The sequence below is a fragment of the Excalfactoria chinensis genome, chromosome 4 (genome assembly GCF_039878825.1).
Source record: "Excalfactoria chinensis isolate bCotChi1 chromosome 4, bCotChi1.hap2, whole genome shotgun sequence".
In the NCBI taxonomy this organism is placed as follows: domain Eukaryota; kingdom Metazoa; phylum Chordata; class Aves; order Galliformes; family Phasianidae; genus Excalfactoria; species Excalfactoria chinensis.
Genome location: NC_092828.1, coordinates 83,582,873 through 83,599,287, shown reverse-complemented (window position 1 = coordinate 83,599,287; position 16,415 = coordinate 83,582,873). Strand labels below are relative to the sequence as shown.

Here is a 16,415-nt window from a genome sequence, read left to right as displayed (position 1 = left end):
ACGTATGTTTCAGCAGGGATCAGTATCAAGAAAGAAAACAAGCCCATCTCCAAGCTCTCAGCAATACCACAGGCTGAGTCTCTGACCAAAGGAAGCTGAAAACTCCCCAGTGGAAATCCAGCATCTCGTGAGAATCCACAGATCCTCTCTTCTGGCTCACTAATTGGCAAAACATGCAGCTGACTTGTAACAGAGATCAGCCCTGCTTCCTAATTATAGTACATTAATGCAGGATATTAATTTAAGTCCAAGTCCAGAAGACCATTGACGTTTCTTAACTTTGAACAGCCTCTTGGCTAGGGGCACTTTCAAGTCCTTTAATGGCTCAGGGCTTTATTATGTAAATACTCAGCATGGATAAGAGCTCTGCAGTTATCACACCACATTATTTGTATTCCTAGACCATTTCTCAGAGCTATTCCTGTAATGCCTCAACTGTAACTTAAAACGGCTCCCTGAACAGTAATGAGAGCACCCTCAGTGCACCATACATAACCTAAAACTGACATTTTTTCCATAACATTTGAGACCTTTACATTTAAAAGCCAAGAAAATATGCCTGACCTTGTGCTGGTATCTGTTGTCGAAGGCATGCTTTATCAAGAGATTTTTTAAGACCGTGATGGCCATATATCTGATATCATAGTTGTCCTGCAAGGCAACAGAGGTTTCTCTGAGAAGCATCCCCACCAGGAAATGATGCCTGCAATACTCATCAGTTAAACTGTATTCAAGATTTACATCTGAAAGAAACAGCAAAGCAATGGTTAAGGGAACTGTTCCAAAGATCTGTTCAGACTGAAACAGAATGGTCAAGTAAGTCACAGCAGTTCATGGGTACAGTCCATCTCACTCTCTTCTACAGTGCAGGGATCTTTTAATGAAGCCTGAACTGATGACAGCTTTCTCAACCACTAAGAATGTGTCATCTCCCAGTTCAGGCGAGGCATTAATTCCAGCCCTCACCATCTCAGCAGCAGCTAGAGGAAGGATTTGTGCAGCGCAATGCTTTGCAAGGCACAGTGCTCTGAGGATCGGTTGTAAAGTCAGAGATGGAGGAAACAGGGAAAGGCAGCACAGCTACAAGAACCCCGTGCTATCACCAGGGTCAGAGCGCAGAGCAGAGGCAAACACTGCTGAAGTGAGGGATGCAAACAAAGACGAGGTGCCAAGTGACCTCCAGTAGTTTACACAGCCCCACTGTAGGACTCGGGAAGCAGGGCAGGGTTCCAGAGAGCTGTGTGCCAGGAGCTGTGAGGCTCCGTTAGCTCCCTGCCAGCAAACTCTTGAGCACAGCTCCACGGAGAAAAGCAGCTCAGTACCAAACCATCCTGATGAACTGACTCGCACTCTGCATCTCACATGGACTTGGGCCGTATCTATGCTGTGATCAAAGGGGTGGCTGCAACATGTTAAGGCATCAGTGTCACTGACTCGCTCGGATAATGCAGCGGAAAAGCGACAGAGACACAGATTTCATTGTGGGTTGCATGTGCACTCAGGCTGCTACGGATGACCTTGCCCTGACACCATTATCTCTTTCAGGCAGCCCATCTGCCTAATCAGAGCCGCAGCAGGCACTGTTTGACTGTTGCATTACAGCACTGAGCCTCCCAGAGGGACAACCTCAAAGCTGCGTGTTCCTCCCCCAGACGGTACAAACCCCGTGTGCTCAGCTCCTTGAAAAGCCCACAGGTGTGAAAGCTTTCCTGTGGTGCACACACACAGCTTTGGAAGTCCCGGCCAAAAGGCTCCAACAGCAATGTTCCACACAAAAAAATACTTTCAGATTGTTGGCTGATTCATAAATTGCCCTTACTGGCTTGTGAAAATCTGATTCAGAGGAAAGAGAAAGCAATCTGGAGTATTATCTCGCTTTCACTGTTAGTCATGTTAGCAAATGCCCAAGTGTCACGCATCATGGTTACTTCATTAGCTGGATACAAGCTAATTGACTGCAGACTGGATATTTAATTGGACGTTAGAGGACTCAGTGATCCAAACTGGACCCACCTACTGGAGTGATCTGCTCCACAGCACGTGAAAAAATATCTAATTTGCATGTAAAAAGAAAAGGAGCAAATATACAGACAGCAAAAGTAAGCAGGAGTAAGTAAAGTTTCTCCAGGCTTGGAGAAATTGGACACTATGTCATGTTTACATGCTTTTTTTCCCCAAGGCACTTCCTTAACTTCCAACTCCTTGCAATCTCTTGGGTTCTTTGCTACCAGCACAAGGGCACAAATACCTGAGGATATTTTAATACAAAACCTTGACTGGCAGGTCCTAGTCACAGTCATACAGAGGAGGAAAGATGAGCTGCTCCTACAGTTTTCAGTTTCACCACTGCAAACACAAAGGTGAATGTTAACCCAGGAAGGGCACCCTTGTGTTAACATGCTGCTAACAAGCAGAGGGGAGGCACCATGGTTGTGTGCTTTTCTCTATCTCAGCCATTTCTAGCAGTGCACTTTGTTAAACTGCGCCAATCAAATAGCCAGACTGATGTAAGAGATCAGCAGCTGGCCCAGAGAAAGCTCAGAGCAATCAGAGACACACCAGAATTAAGGAAACCTGAGAGATATTGCTGCTTCTGCTACCTGGGTGCAAAGGGAACCACTCTACGGTTTGCATGGCTGCACATGGGGGCACACCCAGACATTTCCTCACCTCCACCAAAAGAAATCCACTGGGCTTTCACATGGGGAATTCCAAACTTCACTTTCCTCTCTGGTACTTGGCCAGGCTACATGCATCCAGGGCTGACAATCTGCATTCTATTTATCTAGCACAGGCGAGAAACCAGGACCCAGAGAGCATAAAGCTCGGTCTATGTAAACCTCAGGAGTTTGCTAAGGTGTGTCCTGCACTCAGCACAGTGGTTGCACGGCTGCAGCCATCCACATTTGCACGACACTTCAGTTTAAGTACTTTGCAAACCTCGTTTGCCCTGCTGAGAACAACACCAGGAGCGGAGGAGGTGTGGTGTGACAGTGGAAATGGGCTGGGTGTGCACGGTGCCACTGTATAAGCATGGTATGCATTGAGGATTGGCACAGGCTCAAGACTTCTGCTGGCTACGTTTAGCCCAGGCTTGAGCATAGCCCTGCTCCTGTTCAAACCGAAAGCAGAAAGCCACAAAAAGAGCTGAGAGTGGAGCAGTGAATGCAGTCTGTTCTCCTGTGCCTCTGTTTGCTGTGACTCTGCCTGATGGGACACCCTTCTGACGCTGACAGTTGTGGGTACAAAGGATTAGACTTGCACAGTCTGTACAGACTGAAATAGGGGCAGTTTCTTTTGGGTATTGTTAATCCTTTGCTAACTTAAATGTAGGAAATACTGTACAGACCAATTGCAGACCATTCTGGAGCTGACTAAGGCAGCACTGCCAGAACAGCATCTTCTCCTGAAATTAACGTCAATCAGGCTAACCTGGGCATAACATTTCCTTGACGCTAAACCAAGTTATGCCTGCTTTGAAGCCATTGAGAAAGACACACCATAGCTTTCTAGCCAGCCCCTTGAGAAAACACATACCTTGAGCTCTCTGCAGCTTGGGTTTGGAAAAGGTCATCGGTAAGTTCAGAGGAATGTAGTGCTCATGATTGCAAATGGTTTGAAGAAATTCAAACTTGTATTCGACCAGCAGCTGAGAAAATAAAGAAATCAAACCGAGCAATGTTTTCAGCTTGGCTTATTTGCTTCTAGTTGCGTTTCTTGCACAAATTCAGTGCAACTCTGTGATTAATGGCAAGAATTTCATGGCATGAAATAATCACTGCAGAGCTTTGATTGGTGCAGACACATACAAACTTCCAAGGAATGTATCGCTCACCTTGGGGTCTTTAGGGCTGAATCCAGAAATGTAATCATTGATCAGGTTAAAAACAAACCCTCTGTCCATAAAGGTCAAACAGCGCTGCAGAAGACAAAGTGGAACGTCACCAGTGATTAAAAGAGAAAGCAATCACCCTAAATCATCTCCATGCCACCACTCTGCCAGCAGCCAGATTTGATCTTCTGGGTTGCTGCTGACTTTCCAAAATTCATTTGCTCCCATTTTTTTCCCCGAGATTATTTAGATGACCTCACTTAAATTTCCAGCAGACAACAGAAATATGTAAAACGAGAACATGTGTATTTCATCTCAGGTTTTGAACAGCTGCTAGGCAGGACTGAACGCCCTGCGTAGCATATAGAGTGCCATAGTCTATCAGAAAGATTAAGTGTCTTTCCTAGGGAAGAAAGAAACTCCCTGAAGTTTTTATCACCAAAGAAACGTAAGGGATGAGACAGTAAAGGACACATATGTTTGTGTGCTACTTATTTCTCTCTCTCTATAATACTGATTAAAGCCTGGGAGAATGAAAGAAACTGCTGACCTTCAGGAAGTTGGCCAAGCTAAAATTGGCATTTCGGGATTCTTCGGGGATTTCATTATAGCGTATGGTCACATGTGGGATGATGGCAAGCAGCAGCGAGTGAAGGGCGTGCTGGTAGGAGTCTGGGAACCGCTGGGCCCTGGGCAGCTGAAAGCAAAAGTGTTGGGTGAAAAAATTCACAGGAGGGTTTGTTTGTGATGGTTCTGTACTGCAGCATTGAACAGACTCGTTTTTACCTTGATTTTGTTTTCCTCCAGTAGATATATTGCCATGGACTTTGCCAGTGCTTCAAAGAAAAACCACGAGTACTGGAACAAACAAAAAAATACTATTACTTTTCTCAACAGGATCGAACACGCTACGTGGGGAAAAAAAGCAGTGTGGGAGGGAGAGTTTGCATTCAGATGGCATTTTGCAAGCGTGGCTGTGCACAGCAGCCAGCTCAGCGTGGGAAGGCACCTGGAAGCACACTTTGCTACCTGGGGTAGGAACAGCTCCATCCCACAGCACCCCTGCGAGGAGCCAGCATTATCTGGGGGGCCAGCCATGCCCAGAGGGGCAGCAGCTCAGTTTTCCTCCCCTGTCTGGCTTGAAGAAAAGAGGTAAAATTGGCAAAATGGAAAGCCCTTGGTAATGGCTGGCCATGAGACTTAACACAGTGAGCTCCCTGCCAGAATTTGTCTTTGTTGTAAGGGGAGAACCTCATGGGCACAGATACAAGGAGCTATTCTGGAAGCTTTGTTCCTGTGGTGGGATTGGATGGATGGAAATGTTTGGCTTTGTATCAGATCCCCTTTTCCTTCCTTCCACCTCAGGCAACCAAGCACTGCCCATACTTCACCTTGAGCAGTTTATTGATGGCAAGAAAATCTGCTGACTGCTTCAAGATCGTGGCCATGGAAAGGACCAGGATTTCATGGGTCATCTTTGCTTGTGTCACGCTGGGTTTCTCAGCTCGGAAGACATACTGGGAGGCAAGAAGGACAGTGTCAGCAGTGTGCCTGCTCCAGCACGGAGCTGCATGGAGCAGCGAGCCGTGACTGACCTTAATGAAGGAGCGCAAGTAGTGGTCTAGGCCTTCCTCGTGGCACTTGGACACGATGTGCAGAAGAACCCTGGGGAGAAACGTGTTCAGCATGCAACGTGAGGGCAAGTTCCTCCCACACACAAAAGCAGACACCACGTGTGCCCTATTCTGCTCCACCCAAAAGCCTCAACACTGTTTTTTTTTCAGCCAGTATTTGCAGGCCAGGGTCCCTCACAGCTCCTGTGGCTGCCCCATCCTTGCCATAGCTCAGCCTCCTCACTGAGCACTCAAAGCCTCTTCTTTTGGGGTCACCCAGCCCTGCTGCCTTCAGTGCTCAGTGCTCCCTGCACAAGGAGGTGAGGTGGAGGATTCCCTGCGGGGGACACGTCCTACTCTTCATGCATGCCAGCATGAAAGCCTGCAGCTACTTACACCCATATTGCAGTGAGCACTGGGCACCTGAACAACACTGAGGGGTTAGGTAAGTCAAAAACAAAAACAATGCAGTTCATCTGCTCTCAGCCAGTTCTCTTTGGCTGGTGTTGCCCAACAGTGGCTGCATCTCCAGAGCAGCTACAAGGAGAACAAACCCAATTTTGCCTAAAGCACATGCTGCAGATTCATCCACACTCAATGCTTCATGGCATACTTAGTTTCTCCTCATTGTGGGCCCCGTCCTAATAATGGTATGAATGACTATTACAGCTGCAACACTACGTCAAATAAATAATAACAAACATGATGCAAATAAACAAAACAAACAAAAAAACCCCACAAAATCTGTGCAGAGAAGGGGGAAAAATTCTCTATGGTTGTTATACTCTGAATCCCCAAACTCTACACTCTTCCTGAACTCCCAAATTTACTATTTCTGAAAGCTCTTTTTTTACTGAACTAGAATATATATCTTCTCTTGATCCTAGTTACACGCTCTGGATTATTTTCAAGCTGTTGTCTGACAGTTCACAGGGGACACAAAGCCCCTGGAGAATATGCCAGCCCTCTGGAAGCACTCCAGGTAGCTGACGGAGGCAGCAAGAGCCTGGTTTCCCAAGCCAATATCAGAGATTTACATTCCAGTCCAAGTCAGAGTGAACAACAAACTGTTGCACACTGTCACAGACCCCGCGGGCCAAACCACAGAGAGTTTACAAGCCGTTTATCAGATACGGCGGCGTTTGAAATTCCACTCTGAAATCCCAGATAGAAAAACAGTTGTCATTAATAGGGAGCTATTGACAAATGGGAAAGGATCAAGCCAAGCTCTGAAAAAAATTGAGAACAAGTGGGAACTGATCAGCCAGGAGGGGTCCTCTGTCCTTAGCAGTGGGAGTGTGTTCCTCGCAGGAGGAGCCACCACTGCCCATGCCACAGGACTGTGACTACAACGTGCCCTACGTCCCTGGGGACCCAGGGCTCAGCCTCTGACCTTTGGATTCACTGGAGGGAAATGCTTTTAGCTGCACGTGACCTGGAGTTGGAGCAAAACCTCCATGGAGCGGCATCCAGCATCCCCCTCTGCACTGCAGTATGGAGGAAGTGCCAGAGGAGGAAAATGTATGTGTTTAATGCACCACCAGTTCACATGCACAGGGACCACGAGTAGGACAGAAAGGTGCTCTAGCAGCTCAAGCACCACTTGAAGGAGCAGCAGGGCACAAGGCAGCACTGCCCCCTGGGGGCTGCAGGCATTGCCGAGCAGCACCGCACAACACCAATAGCAAACCCTGCTGGAGGAAGACCTGAAACCTCTGCAATGTAGCCTCTGAGCCACAAATCAATCAATCAATTAATCCAACCCCTGCTCCCAGGTGTGTGCCCTCACCTCCTCGTTGTCCCCACCACTCCTTCTCGGCAGTTTATTTAAGATCACTCGTTTCCCCCAGGCAGCTCCCAGACCTCACGCTACCCTGTGCCACCTGGATGTGCCATGTGAGTGCTTCGGTGCACAACCACACCACCAGGCAGCAGTGGACAGCCAGCACTGCCACTTAACACCTTGTACTGGGAAACCACCCCGCCTTGCACTGCAATTTGTGGCTTTGCATTCGTAACCAAAGACAGATGGTTTACTAGACACTCACATGGTGCAGTTGACAGCTACTTCATCTTCCTGGGTCACATTTGTAAGGACTCTAAATAGTTGCATAAGAATTACAGGTAGAAACTGAATCATTACTTGGATCTCCATGGCGTGCAAACACTAAAACAAATGTTCAAAACACAGACACTTTTAGTTCAACAATTTGCAGATGTCAAATATTTACAGTCCACAGACATTTCTGGGGCAGTACAACAGGCATTAGAAAATGCTTTTGGGTGTGGGTGTCAGCCTGCCAGAGGACGGGGGGGGGGACTCAGACCCTGAGCAGTGCTCGCTGCCTGCTTCCAACTGATGGATCCCAGCTGCATACCCGCAGGGAGCAGCATGAATCACTCCTGGCAGGTATTAATCTTCCTCTCAGATGTGCCAAGGCAGCTGTGACTTAAATAGAGGTCACATGCTATAAGCTGACCCCAGTAACCCGGAACCTAAGGCTGAAGTTTTGCTGCTGACTCTTCTTGCCATTTGATGGCATGAAGTCCCATTTTCCCAAATACCTTTGCAGAGATCTGATGCCCGATAGCTTGCAGTGAGACCTTTCTCTAGGGGGCACAGCTTGCTATCAGAAGTTGGATTTAAGTGATCTGGTGAAGGTCAAGATCATCTGGTGCATGCACCATTCACCCATCACATAGACCTCTTTTGCCTGAGTATCGTGACATGAGTCCAGTGCATGACCAGACATGAGTGCTTTAATTTTCAGTTTTTAAACTGCCAATCTAAATCTTAAATCTGTATGTAAATATTTAAATGACTGAAATTACTGATGTCACAGAAGGAAGAAGCTCCCACTTGTGGTCAGTACGGAAACGTCTCCCTGTCTGCAGACTGCAGTGAGGTCAAAGCAACTGCTCTTTTAATGCTTGGCTTCCAAACCTGCCTGTTTTTGCTTAGGTTATTTGTACGCTACGTGAAACACACCCAGTAACTCTGTGATGATAAATCTCCACCACTGGACGTGGAGCTGTTGCTACAGCAGCAATCTCAAACACAGGCAGCTATGGAACAAAGCAAGGGTGCTGAAGAACCAAGGAACACAACCCCTTCAGAAGCCTTGCTGGGTGACCTTACTCATGCTGCAGTGAGTGCTGAAAAGCTGGGTCTGGGGTTACAGCCCATCTATGGTCAAACTTCACCAAGCTACAATCTCACTGATCTTTTTCAGCCTGAAAAAAGCCCTGATTTGAATGGATTTATTCCTGAAAGAGAGGAGTCGTGCTATAGCACGAGAAGTTTCAATCAGATGTAGAAGGGGGGACACATACAAGTCTGTTGGGAGGAGGCTGTGCTGTCAGCAGGGTGATGCTGACTTCTTACACCTCCTGAGAAAGGCAGCAGGAAGCACACAGACAGCAGAAGGTCACGTCAGTAAGCAAAGGTAAGGAAGGATCTTGCACAACCGATCCCAGCACTGCCCAAGTGCGTGTTCCTACAGAACAGGGCTCTGGGTATTCACTGATGATGCAGAAAAACATAATCAAAGCCCACTGACAGGCATTGTTCACCTTCAGGTATTTAACAAGCTCTCCAGGGACTTCCTTCACACCTGCCTGAACCAGCTGGCAGTACTGGAAGAATTTGTGCAAGTGCATGTCCTGGAAGAGATGAAAAGCAAGTTCAGTGCAGCAGCCTCATTCTTTGTCAGTCCCTGCTTTCTAGCTTACACCTGAAACTTCACTGACAGACCCACAGCAGCAAGATAGGACTACATCTATAGCAAGCTCCCTGTCATTATCACTGACACTCTTGGTCCCCAGCTGATACTCCCCCCAGGACTACAGCACTGCTGCAACTCTTCACGATTGCCGCTGCTTCTCCATTCTTTTCCCTCCTCCTCCCAGGCTAAAATTAATTACCAGGTCATTTATTTTAAAGGGAAGTGGAGATAACGTGCTGTACAAAATCAGTAAGACCTTAAACCAGGTTTAGATTATACTGAAAACAAGTTGCAGTGAATGTAAATGCAGCTGACCACATCCAGCACAGGACAACAAGCCCTGCCAAGGGCATTTCCCTGTGAGCAGTGCAGACAGGCGGTGCCCTGGAGCTTCTGCTGGGAATCTTTGCTGCACGTCATGTGAAGCTTAGGGAAGTCCATCACCACTGTAAGTCAGCAGAACACTTTAGGAGTGGGTTAAACAGCCTAAAGGGGTTTCAGAGAGAAAAGAGGAATCTAGTTTTCTTGTGAAAAGTGCCTGCTGTAGTCAGAAAACTACTTTTTTTGTATGCCAATGAAGAGTCCGATGTTTGGAGGAACTCTTTCATCTCCATCAGTTCTTTTCCTTTCCACAACATTGAAGCAGCTCGTTTACTCAAATGTTTCCCTTGTCCTGCTAGTTACAGAGCCACTGGCCAAGATAACACCAGCACCTCCCAGTGCTCATTCACTCACACAGCTGTCTCATCACACAGACAAAACAGCAAACTCCAGCAATGAATCCCAGACTTGCTTTTAGAGAATAATCACTGCTCTGCAAACAGCAGAGAAGCAGCAGAGATACAGCAAATGCTTCCTCAGCATTCGTGTTAGTAGTCTACAAGGATGACATGCTCAGCCTACCTGGGTGTAAATGGTCGAGTCCAAGTGGATTCTGATTTTAAAGAGTGGCTTTGCTCCATCCACCCACTTTGCATCTGTGCTGGACTGCTGTGAACAGACAACATTCAGACACTTGGCTTCAGACTGTGGGAAGAAGGTAGCTGTGTGCAGGCAGACAGTGGTTCTAAAGGTAAGATTGGGTGGAGGAATGGGGACCCCAAGTGACATGACTGCAGCCACAGCTGGGCAGAGTTGTCCACATGAGAACATGTCCACTCTCCTGCTGTGCACCATGTGCAACAGCCCAGTCCAACCCCCCAGTTTTGAGGGCTACACTGCTGTGCTGATCTTTCCAGCCATGCACAAGCCCAGAACCTACAGGGGCAGCAAAAGCTCAGCTTTCCTCTTCCCTTTATGTTTAAGCCCATTTTAAATGTCTTCCCTACCTTTCGTGACTCTGTGTCCCCGAGACCCAGGTAGCCAGGTGGAAGGTTGGATGAAACAGGCAAATGACGTTCCAGGGTGACAATCCGTCCATCCTTCAGCAACGGGACCCAAGCGTATCCCACTGCAGACGCAACCAATGGACTAAGTTAGCAGACACACGGTGATATACGGTGAGCTCAAGTTCAAAAAGAGCTGTTTCTCACCCGACAAAAATCCAACTCACAGTTGTGCAAGTGGCTCCTGCCAGGCCAGGATCAATCACATCAGCCTTGCTAAAACATATTTTACCTGCTGGCTCAGTGAATAAAATTCAGCACAACGGAGATCAGGAATGGGTTTGAGGAGCAGAAATGATGTGTAAGCCTTGAGCAAAGTGGCAAAGGTCCTTTAGTTGCCCAACGATCAGCTGGAAGGAGTCCTAACCAGGAGGGGTCTTCAGTCTTCTACACATGCTCAGGGTTGGCAGGAGCAGCCCCTGAGGCCCTGATCTTGTGCCAAGTGCTTGCTACTGACTTGACTGACAATTGCCCTATTCATGCATGAACGTTTGGTACCAGCAGCAAAACTTGTGCTTCACTATACACAGCTGAAACCCATAGTTTGTCTTAGGGTGCTCCCATAAAAGAAAATGTAGATAGACAAGTATTGTAGTCAAATATTATGCTCCAGCAGAAGTAATGTAAGCAGTGAACATACCTTGAGTTTCAACGGTGTCCTGTTTTTTCGATGTTGCCTTTGTATTAATTTCACAGCTGACATGATAGAAGGTGAAAAGCAAATGATGCTTTTGATGGAGGTGAATTGGAAGCTCAATTTTAATCTAAAATGATATCATGATAGGTAAGGCTGTATTTTTAATCACGGAATAATCCTGTAAGTACTATTTTATTTCACAAATGTCACATGTTACGCAGTTATACAAGACAGACTCCTGCCATCTTAGATAACTCCCAACTAACATTTTCAGCCCATTTGCACATTACTTATTAATGGTGGTGTGTGATTGGAGTGCACAAAGCGTGACAGTAAAGACAGCAGAAAACAGACTGGCATTAAACATTGATCAAATCTCTGGCTCTGCTGGGTTCTTCTACTGAAGGGCAAAGAGATGATGTTTGTTTTTTAACCTGTATTTCCCCCATCCCTGGAAACAGACACATCCTGAAAAGCTGCGTGGCTTTGTAGCACCCAGGAAAGTTTTATTTCCCCACCATTTTGCTTTACCTCGTCGTAGAACTCTGGGCTCTGGTTGTGATGCAGCACAGCTGCATATGCATTGGATGTCAGGAGCTGGCCTCCAGGTTTGCCGTAGATACACTGGAAATACAAACAAGAAGCTGGATTCAGGGTTGCTTCCACCCTGAATTAGAAGACCGAATGGAAACAGTGAGCATGGAAACTCTTGTTTTCTTATTGTTCTGCTCAGCCTGGTTGGCACATGGTACAAAGCCGCAAACAAATGTCAGCCTCAGGTCACTAGAAAGAAAAGATACCCACCTTTAATGGCCTGGCGTCAGCTTCATCTGAATCTCTGAACTCAATGCAGACAGCAATGTTCCTCGCCTGAATTAGAAGAAAAGAAGAGGATGAGCCACATCTGCAGGTCAGCAGCATCACTCCAGAGCCCACCGAGCCACTCACCTTTGCAAACACCTTCTGGTTCTCGTACTTCAAATGCAAAGGGTACACATACAGGTGGTTTTTGTAGACAGTGAAGGGATAACAGTATTTTGCAACTTCTGGGACAAGCTCCTCCACTTCAACTGCGATGTTCTCACAGCTCTTCTCAAAAGGCTTTATAGGAATATAAGAAGCTGTCACACAGTCTAAAAGAGAAGGAAAGGATGAGCACATGCTCCACAAACATGGGAAGCACAGCTCACATGTCCTGAAATTTGCAGGTCTGAAACTGCCATTGCTCCCAAGAACTCAGTTCTCTCCATGCCAGAGGACCGCATGTGTGACCAGGCAGCAAGGTATGGCCTACTCCATAAGAACAAATAGGGGGAAATAATCTCGATCATGTAACATCTGAGGTCCCCAGCTGCACTAGCAACACTGATGGGTGCACAGGAACTACAGGGCTCTGCTCTCCTTGCCAGAGGGGACTGCAGAAATGTCACTTTGCTGAAGCTCTAGAGAAAGCCAAAAGGCCTTCTGATCTTCCCACTGGGCAGGGTGGTGATCCACTCAGCACCTCTATCTCAAGTGATGATGTTGGAAGAAAGAGAGAAGAAAGGCAGCCTGCTAAAAAGTCCTTTAAACGGGGAAGCAGATGACAGAGTCCATGACAGGATATGGGAAGAGCTTGTGATGTGACACTGAGCACACCACAAGTGTGGAGAATCAAACTGATCATGTAATGTTATGGATCGAAAATGTTATCTGAACTTAATGTAATAATAATGGCAAAAGCAGACAGGTGGCTTCCTTCAGATTTAGGATGTGACAGCCAAGCAGAATGTGACACCCTCAGGTAAACCTCTGCACTTGGATCCCATCTCTCCACAGAATCCATCAAATAAAAACAAGTCAGTGGTTGTGTTTAATTACTGATTTCTTATTTCAACCCCATTCTGTTCTTGCTAATGAAACAGAAAAGCTCCCCATACAAGCACTAACTCCTGAGGCTAGCACCACCAGCATTTGTTTTCAGATCCGAGATCCTTACTTGTGAAGTCCAGGGGGATGTCTTTGATGACAATATTTAACTGGGCTGGAATGATCTGCAGTTTAGTCTTCTCTGGTCTGCATTAGGAAGAAAGGAACAAGAGGGTGAATCTTGAAAGTTCAAGGGCTGAACCCATCACCAGGGCTTTTAGTTACCTCCTGAGTGCTTTAGAAATTGTTATCTCATGCTTACACCTACTGCTTAAAAATGTATGTTAAAAGGCCTGTTTGGCCTCTGCACCAGTCTTACTTCTTATACTCTGCTAATAGCTTCAGCATATCTTCATTTGAGAGTTTGCCACTGTCTTGCTTGTACAAGGGGGAGAATTTTCCTTCAGCATCAAGAGTGCCCTGGGAGTCTTTGAACACGGATCTACAGAGGAGAAAAGACACATTCTCTAAATGATGGTAAAGATGCAGGCACAGGAAGATCAAGCTTTGGAACACACATGGCGAGCTGCACACCACCAAATCCCAGTCCACTAAGACAGTCATCTGGTGTTCCCATGTCATTACTGTCCCTTGTGTCAGCACCAAATGGCAATTTAGCTACAGGAGGCAGTGGCAGAGAACTGAACTTGCCTGTAGGGTCTTCTTTTGACGTGAGTTTTAAGGGAGTTAACACTGAAATAACAGCAATGGAATACAGCCACTATGTCCAGTTGCTCCCAAGAACATCAATTAAAGCAGAGTCAGAGACATAAATCTGCTGATTGTCTAATTTTGTCCCCTCCCTGGCAATGTATGGTGCCAGAGGGTAATTTCTGCACCAGTTCTCACAGCAGCACAGGACAGGGTTACCCAGCCACAGGGATGTTCTGCCTTGAAATCAGTAGCTGCAGGTCAGCAGGAAGGTTACGGTCTTCCCAGCACTGTTTACTACTTAATATTTTGTTTCTAATTCTAGATGGAGTATTTCAGGCCAATCTACATTCTGCCTGAGAAGTCAGGGCCAGATTCTGCCCTCTGTTGCTTCCACGCAGCCTCACTGACTTCAGCAGCTTGGCCCTTAGCCCACTCAGCCTGATGCTGTCCCAGATCACTGACAGCAGCAGCTTCCAACCCAACAAAACCCCGATCCAAGGCCACTAACCTGGCAGCCCAGCCAAAGGGCATCCGGTACTGGCCCAGACGGCTGCACACCTGCTTGGCCACCTTATGGACCTTCTGGGCTGTCTGTAAAACACAAGAGAGAAGGTGAGCATGTGTCACTACTTTCATGCTGCATTTGGAAAAGAGGGGACTGTGTTCTCCATGGAGGAGATGCTCTGAATTTCACAGTGCACAGCGCTGCATACACACAGCATAGCATGGCTTGAGGAGCTGATAGAAAATCCCTGTCACTTCACACCATGCACATCTATTACAGCACAGGCAGCAGAATGTATGGAGACCAGACTTAGCCAGAAAGCAGCTAAAGAGCGGCAGAAACATCCCACATTACAGACCACGCTACTGCCCACAGCAGCATGTGGTATCGCTAAGCAGACCCCCCCCAAAGCCCCATCTCACCTTCCCTGGGTCCGAGTTTTTCATGTATGGCTCTGCACAGTGTGTAATGCTGCCCTGCAGCACCTTTTCTACTCGGGCCACCAGGAAGATCTCCGCATGTGGGTCAGTCACAGAGAAAACACCCTACAACAGACAAGACAGGAGGCTGTCAGCAAGTGGGATACCCTACTTGCAGCATTGGGTTTGGCCATGATTGTCCCCTCCCAGAGGGGACACGGACCCTGCTCTAGCAGCTGCCATGGATGGGCCATGGGAACTCTCAAGGCTTGAGAATGGTCAGCTCCTGAAGAACTCTAGCTGGTGCCTGTGAGCCCATAGTAGCAATCAGCCTGAGAATGACTAAAACATGAAGCTACTGAACAGCCATGGCCTCACAGAGACACAGAACAAGAGGACAAAGTCAGTTCTTTACCCGTTTTATGTAGCGCAGGCAGGACTCAGGGATGCCATGCACGAGGCTCTCGCCTGGCGAACGCCCCTTCCCATCCTCCACCTTGGAAGCTGATGTATCCAGCAGCATGTCACGGACAGATGGAGGGTTCAGGTCCACGTGGAAGTCAGCAGAAATCTTGCAGTTGTTTTTCAGGTCAAACAATGCCAAGCTGAGGAAAAAGGGCTCAACCTGCAAATGGAATCCGTGTGTCAAAAAGCGCGTGGTACCAACCGAAGGTCATTCACATGCATTGCTCTCCCTGCCAGGCGTGCCTCTTGTATCTACTTGTTCCATTAGTTTTGTCTATCAGAATTTTCCAGGATTCTTCCAATTTATGCTTATTTGCTTTACTAAATACATAAATCCACTTTCCCCCTTCATTATCTTATGTTTTGATCTAATGAATTTTAAAAAAGGCTCTCATGGAAAACTGCAGTGGGTTTTCTATAAATGAGAAACTACAAGTTTGGGGAAAAAAATACCCAAATTGATCAGTTAGAGCCGTTTAACCCTGGTAATGAGACAGAAAGAGTGTTTATGTTCACATGCTAGAGAACACCACACATTGCCTGAAGTCCATCAGCTCTGGATGGCCCACCTGCAGACACTGAGAACATTCCCTTGCTGCTACACACAAGGGCACAGAAGCAAAGTAGGTGCAAACCACCTCCCAGCCAGGAGAGCTTGCACAAGGCTGGGAATTCTATGTGCAAAGTCTGCATCGCAGGAGCTGCTCTACAGATGAAGACTGTCTTGCACCAAGCTCAGCTTGCTCTGTAGCTATTGACCTTGACAGCACAATGCAAGAGGCAACAATTCCATGTGTTTTTAGTTCAATGATCCCAGTAGGCGTTGTCCACATAAGGGTAAAAGCGAAGGCCTGAAGAGAGGCTGTAGCACATCCGAGATGTTGCAGCATAAATTGGAGGCATTACCTCAATACTAAAAACATGCTGATTAGGTCTAGCACTGGGCTGATAATATCAATCAAATAATATCACTGTTATCAGTAATGCATTCATCTGCTGGGAGGGATGAAGAACACGTTTGGTGTGTTGGCTGATCCCACCAGGACAGTGATATCATCAGTGAAGGACTGGTCAGCTGGTGCTGCTGCCTCTCAGCCCTGCAATACTATGTGCTGCTCTGGGCATCCTTGTGTCAAGGGCTGACTCTGATGCAGGACATGGTAACAGGGAGAATGTCTTGAGAGAAGAGACTGGAGGAGACTGGTCTGTTCAAGTCTGGCAGACCAAAGGCAGGGGAGAGATATAATTGCTAACTATAATTTTCTGAGCTGC

General features: G+C 47.1%; 1 protein-coding gene across 5 annotated transcripts in view; it reads right to left on the bottom strand.

Annotated features, from left to right (window-relative positions):
• The window catches only part of DOCK11 (dedicator of cytokinesis 11), a 67,964-nt gene that overhangs the window by 27,205 nt on the left and 24,344 nt on the right, over positions 1 to 16,415 (bottom strand). For 4 of the 5 annotated variants that reach the window (XM_072334668.1, XM_072334669.1, XM_072334671.1 and 1 more), the window contains 20 exons: positions 15,094 to 15,303; positions 14,682 to 14,804; positions 14,263 to 14,345; positions 13,420 to 13,542; positions 13,171 to 13,247; positions 12,141 to 12,325; positions 11,997 to 12,062; positions 11,724 to 11,816; positions 11,196 to 11,319; positions 10,499 to 10,620; positions 10,074 to 10,160; positions 9,019 to 9,108; positions 7,494 to 7,612; positions 5,428 to 5,497; positions 5,224 to 5,349; positions 4,619 to 4,690; positions 4,383 to 4,529; positions 3,836 to 3,919; positions 3,538 to 3,649; positions 565 to 743 (listed from right to left, as the gene is read on the bottom strand). In XM_072334668.1, the coding sequence (XP_072190769.1) occupies positions 565 to 743; positions 3,538 to 3,649; positions 3,836 to 3,919; positions 4,383 to 4,529; positions 4,619 to 4,690; positions 5,224 to 5,349; positions 5,428 to 5,497; positions 7,494 to 7,612; positions 9,019 to 9,108; positions 10,074 to 10,160; positions 10,499 to 10,620; positions 11,196 to 11,319; positions 11,724 to 11,816; positions 11,997 to 12,062; positions 12,141 to 12,325; positions 13,171 to 13,247; positions 13,420 to 13,542; positions 14,263 to 14,345; positions 14,682 to 14,804; positions 15,094 to 15,303 (2,292 nt within the window). The remainder of the gene's footprint in view (positions 1 to 564; positions 744 to 3,537; positions 3,650 to 3,835; positions 3,920 to 4,382; positions 4,530 to 4,618; positions 4,691 to 5,223; positions 5,350 to 5,427; positions 5,498 to 7,493; positions 7,613 to 9,018; positions 9,109 to 10,073; positions 10,161 to 10,498; positions 10,621 to 11,195; positions 11,320 to 11,723; positions 11,817 to 11,996; positions 12,063 to 12,140; positions 12,326 to 13,170; positions 13,248 to 13,419; positions 13,543 to 14,262; positions 14,346 to 14,681; positions 14,805 to 15,093; positions 15,304 to 16,415) is intronic. The other variant, XM_072334670.1, reaches the window with a different exon arrangement.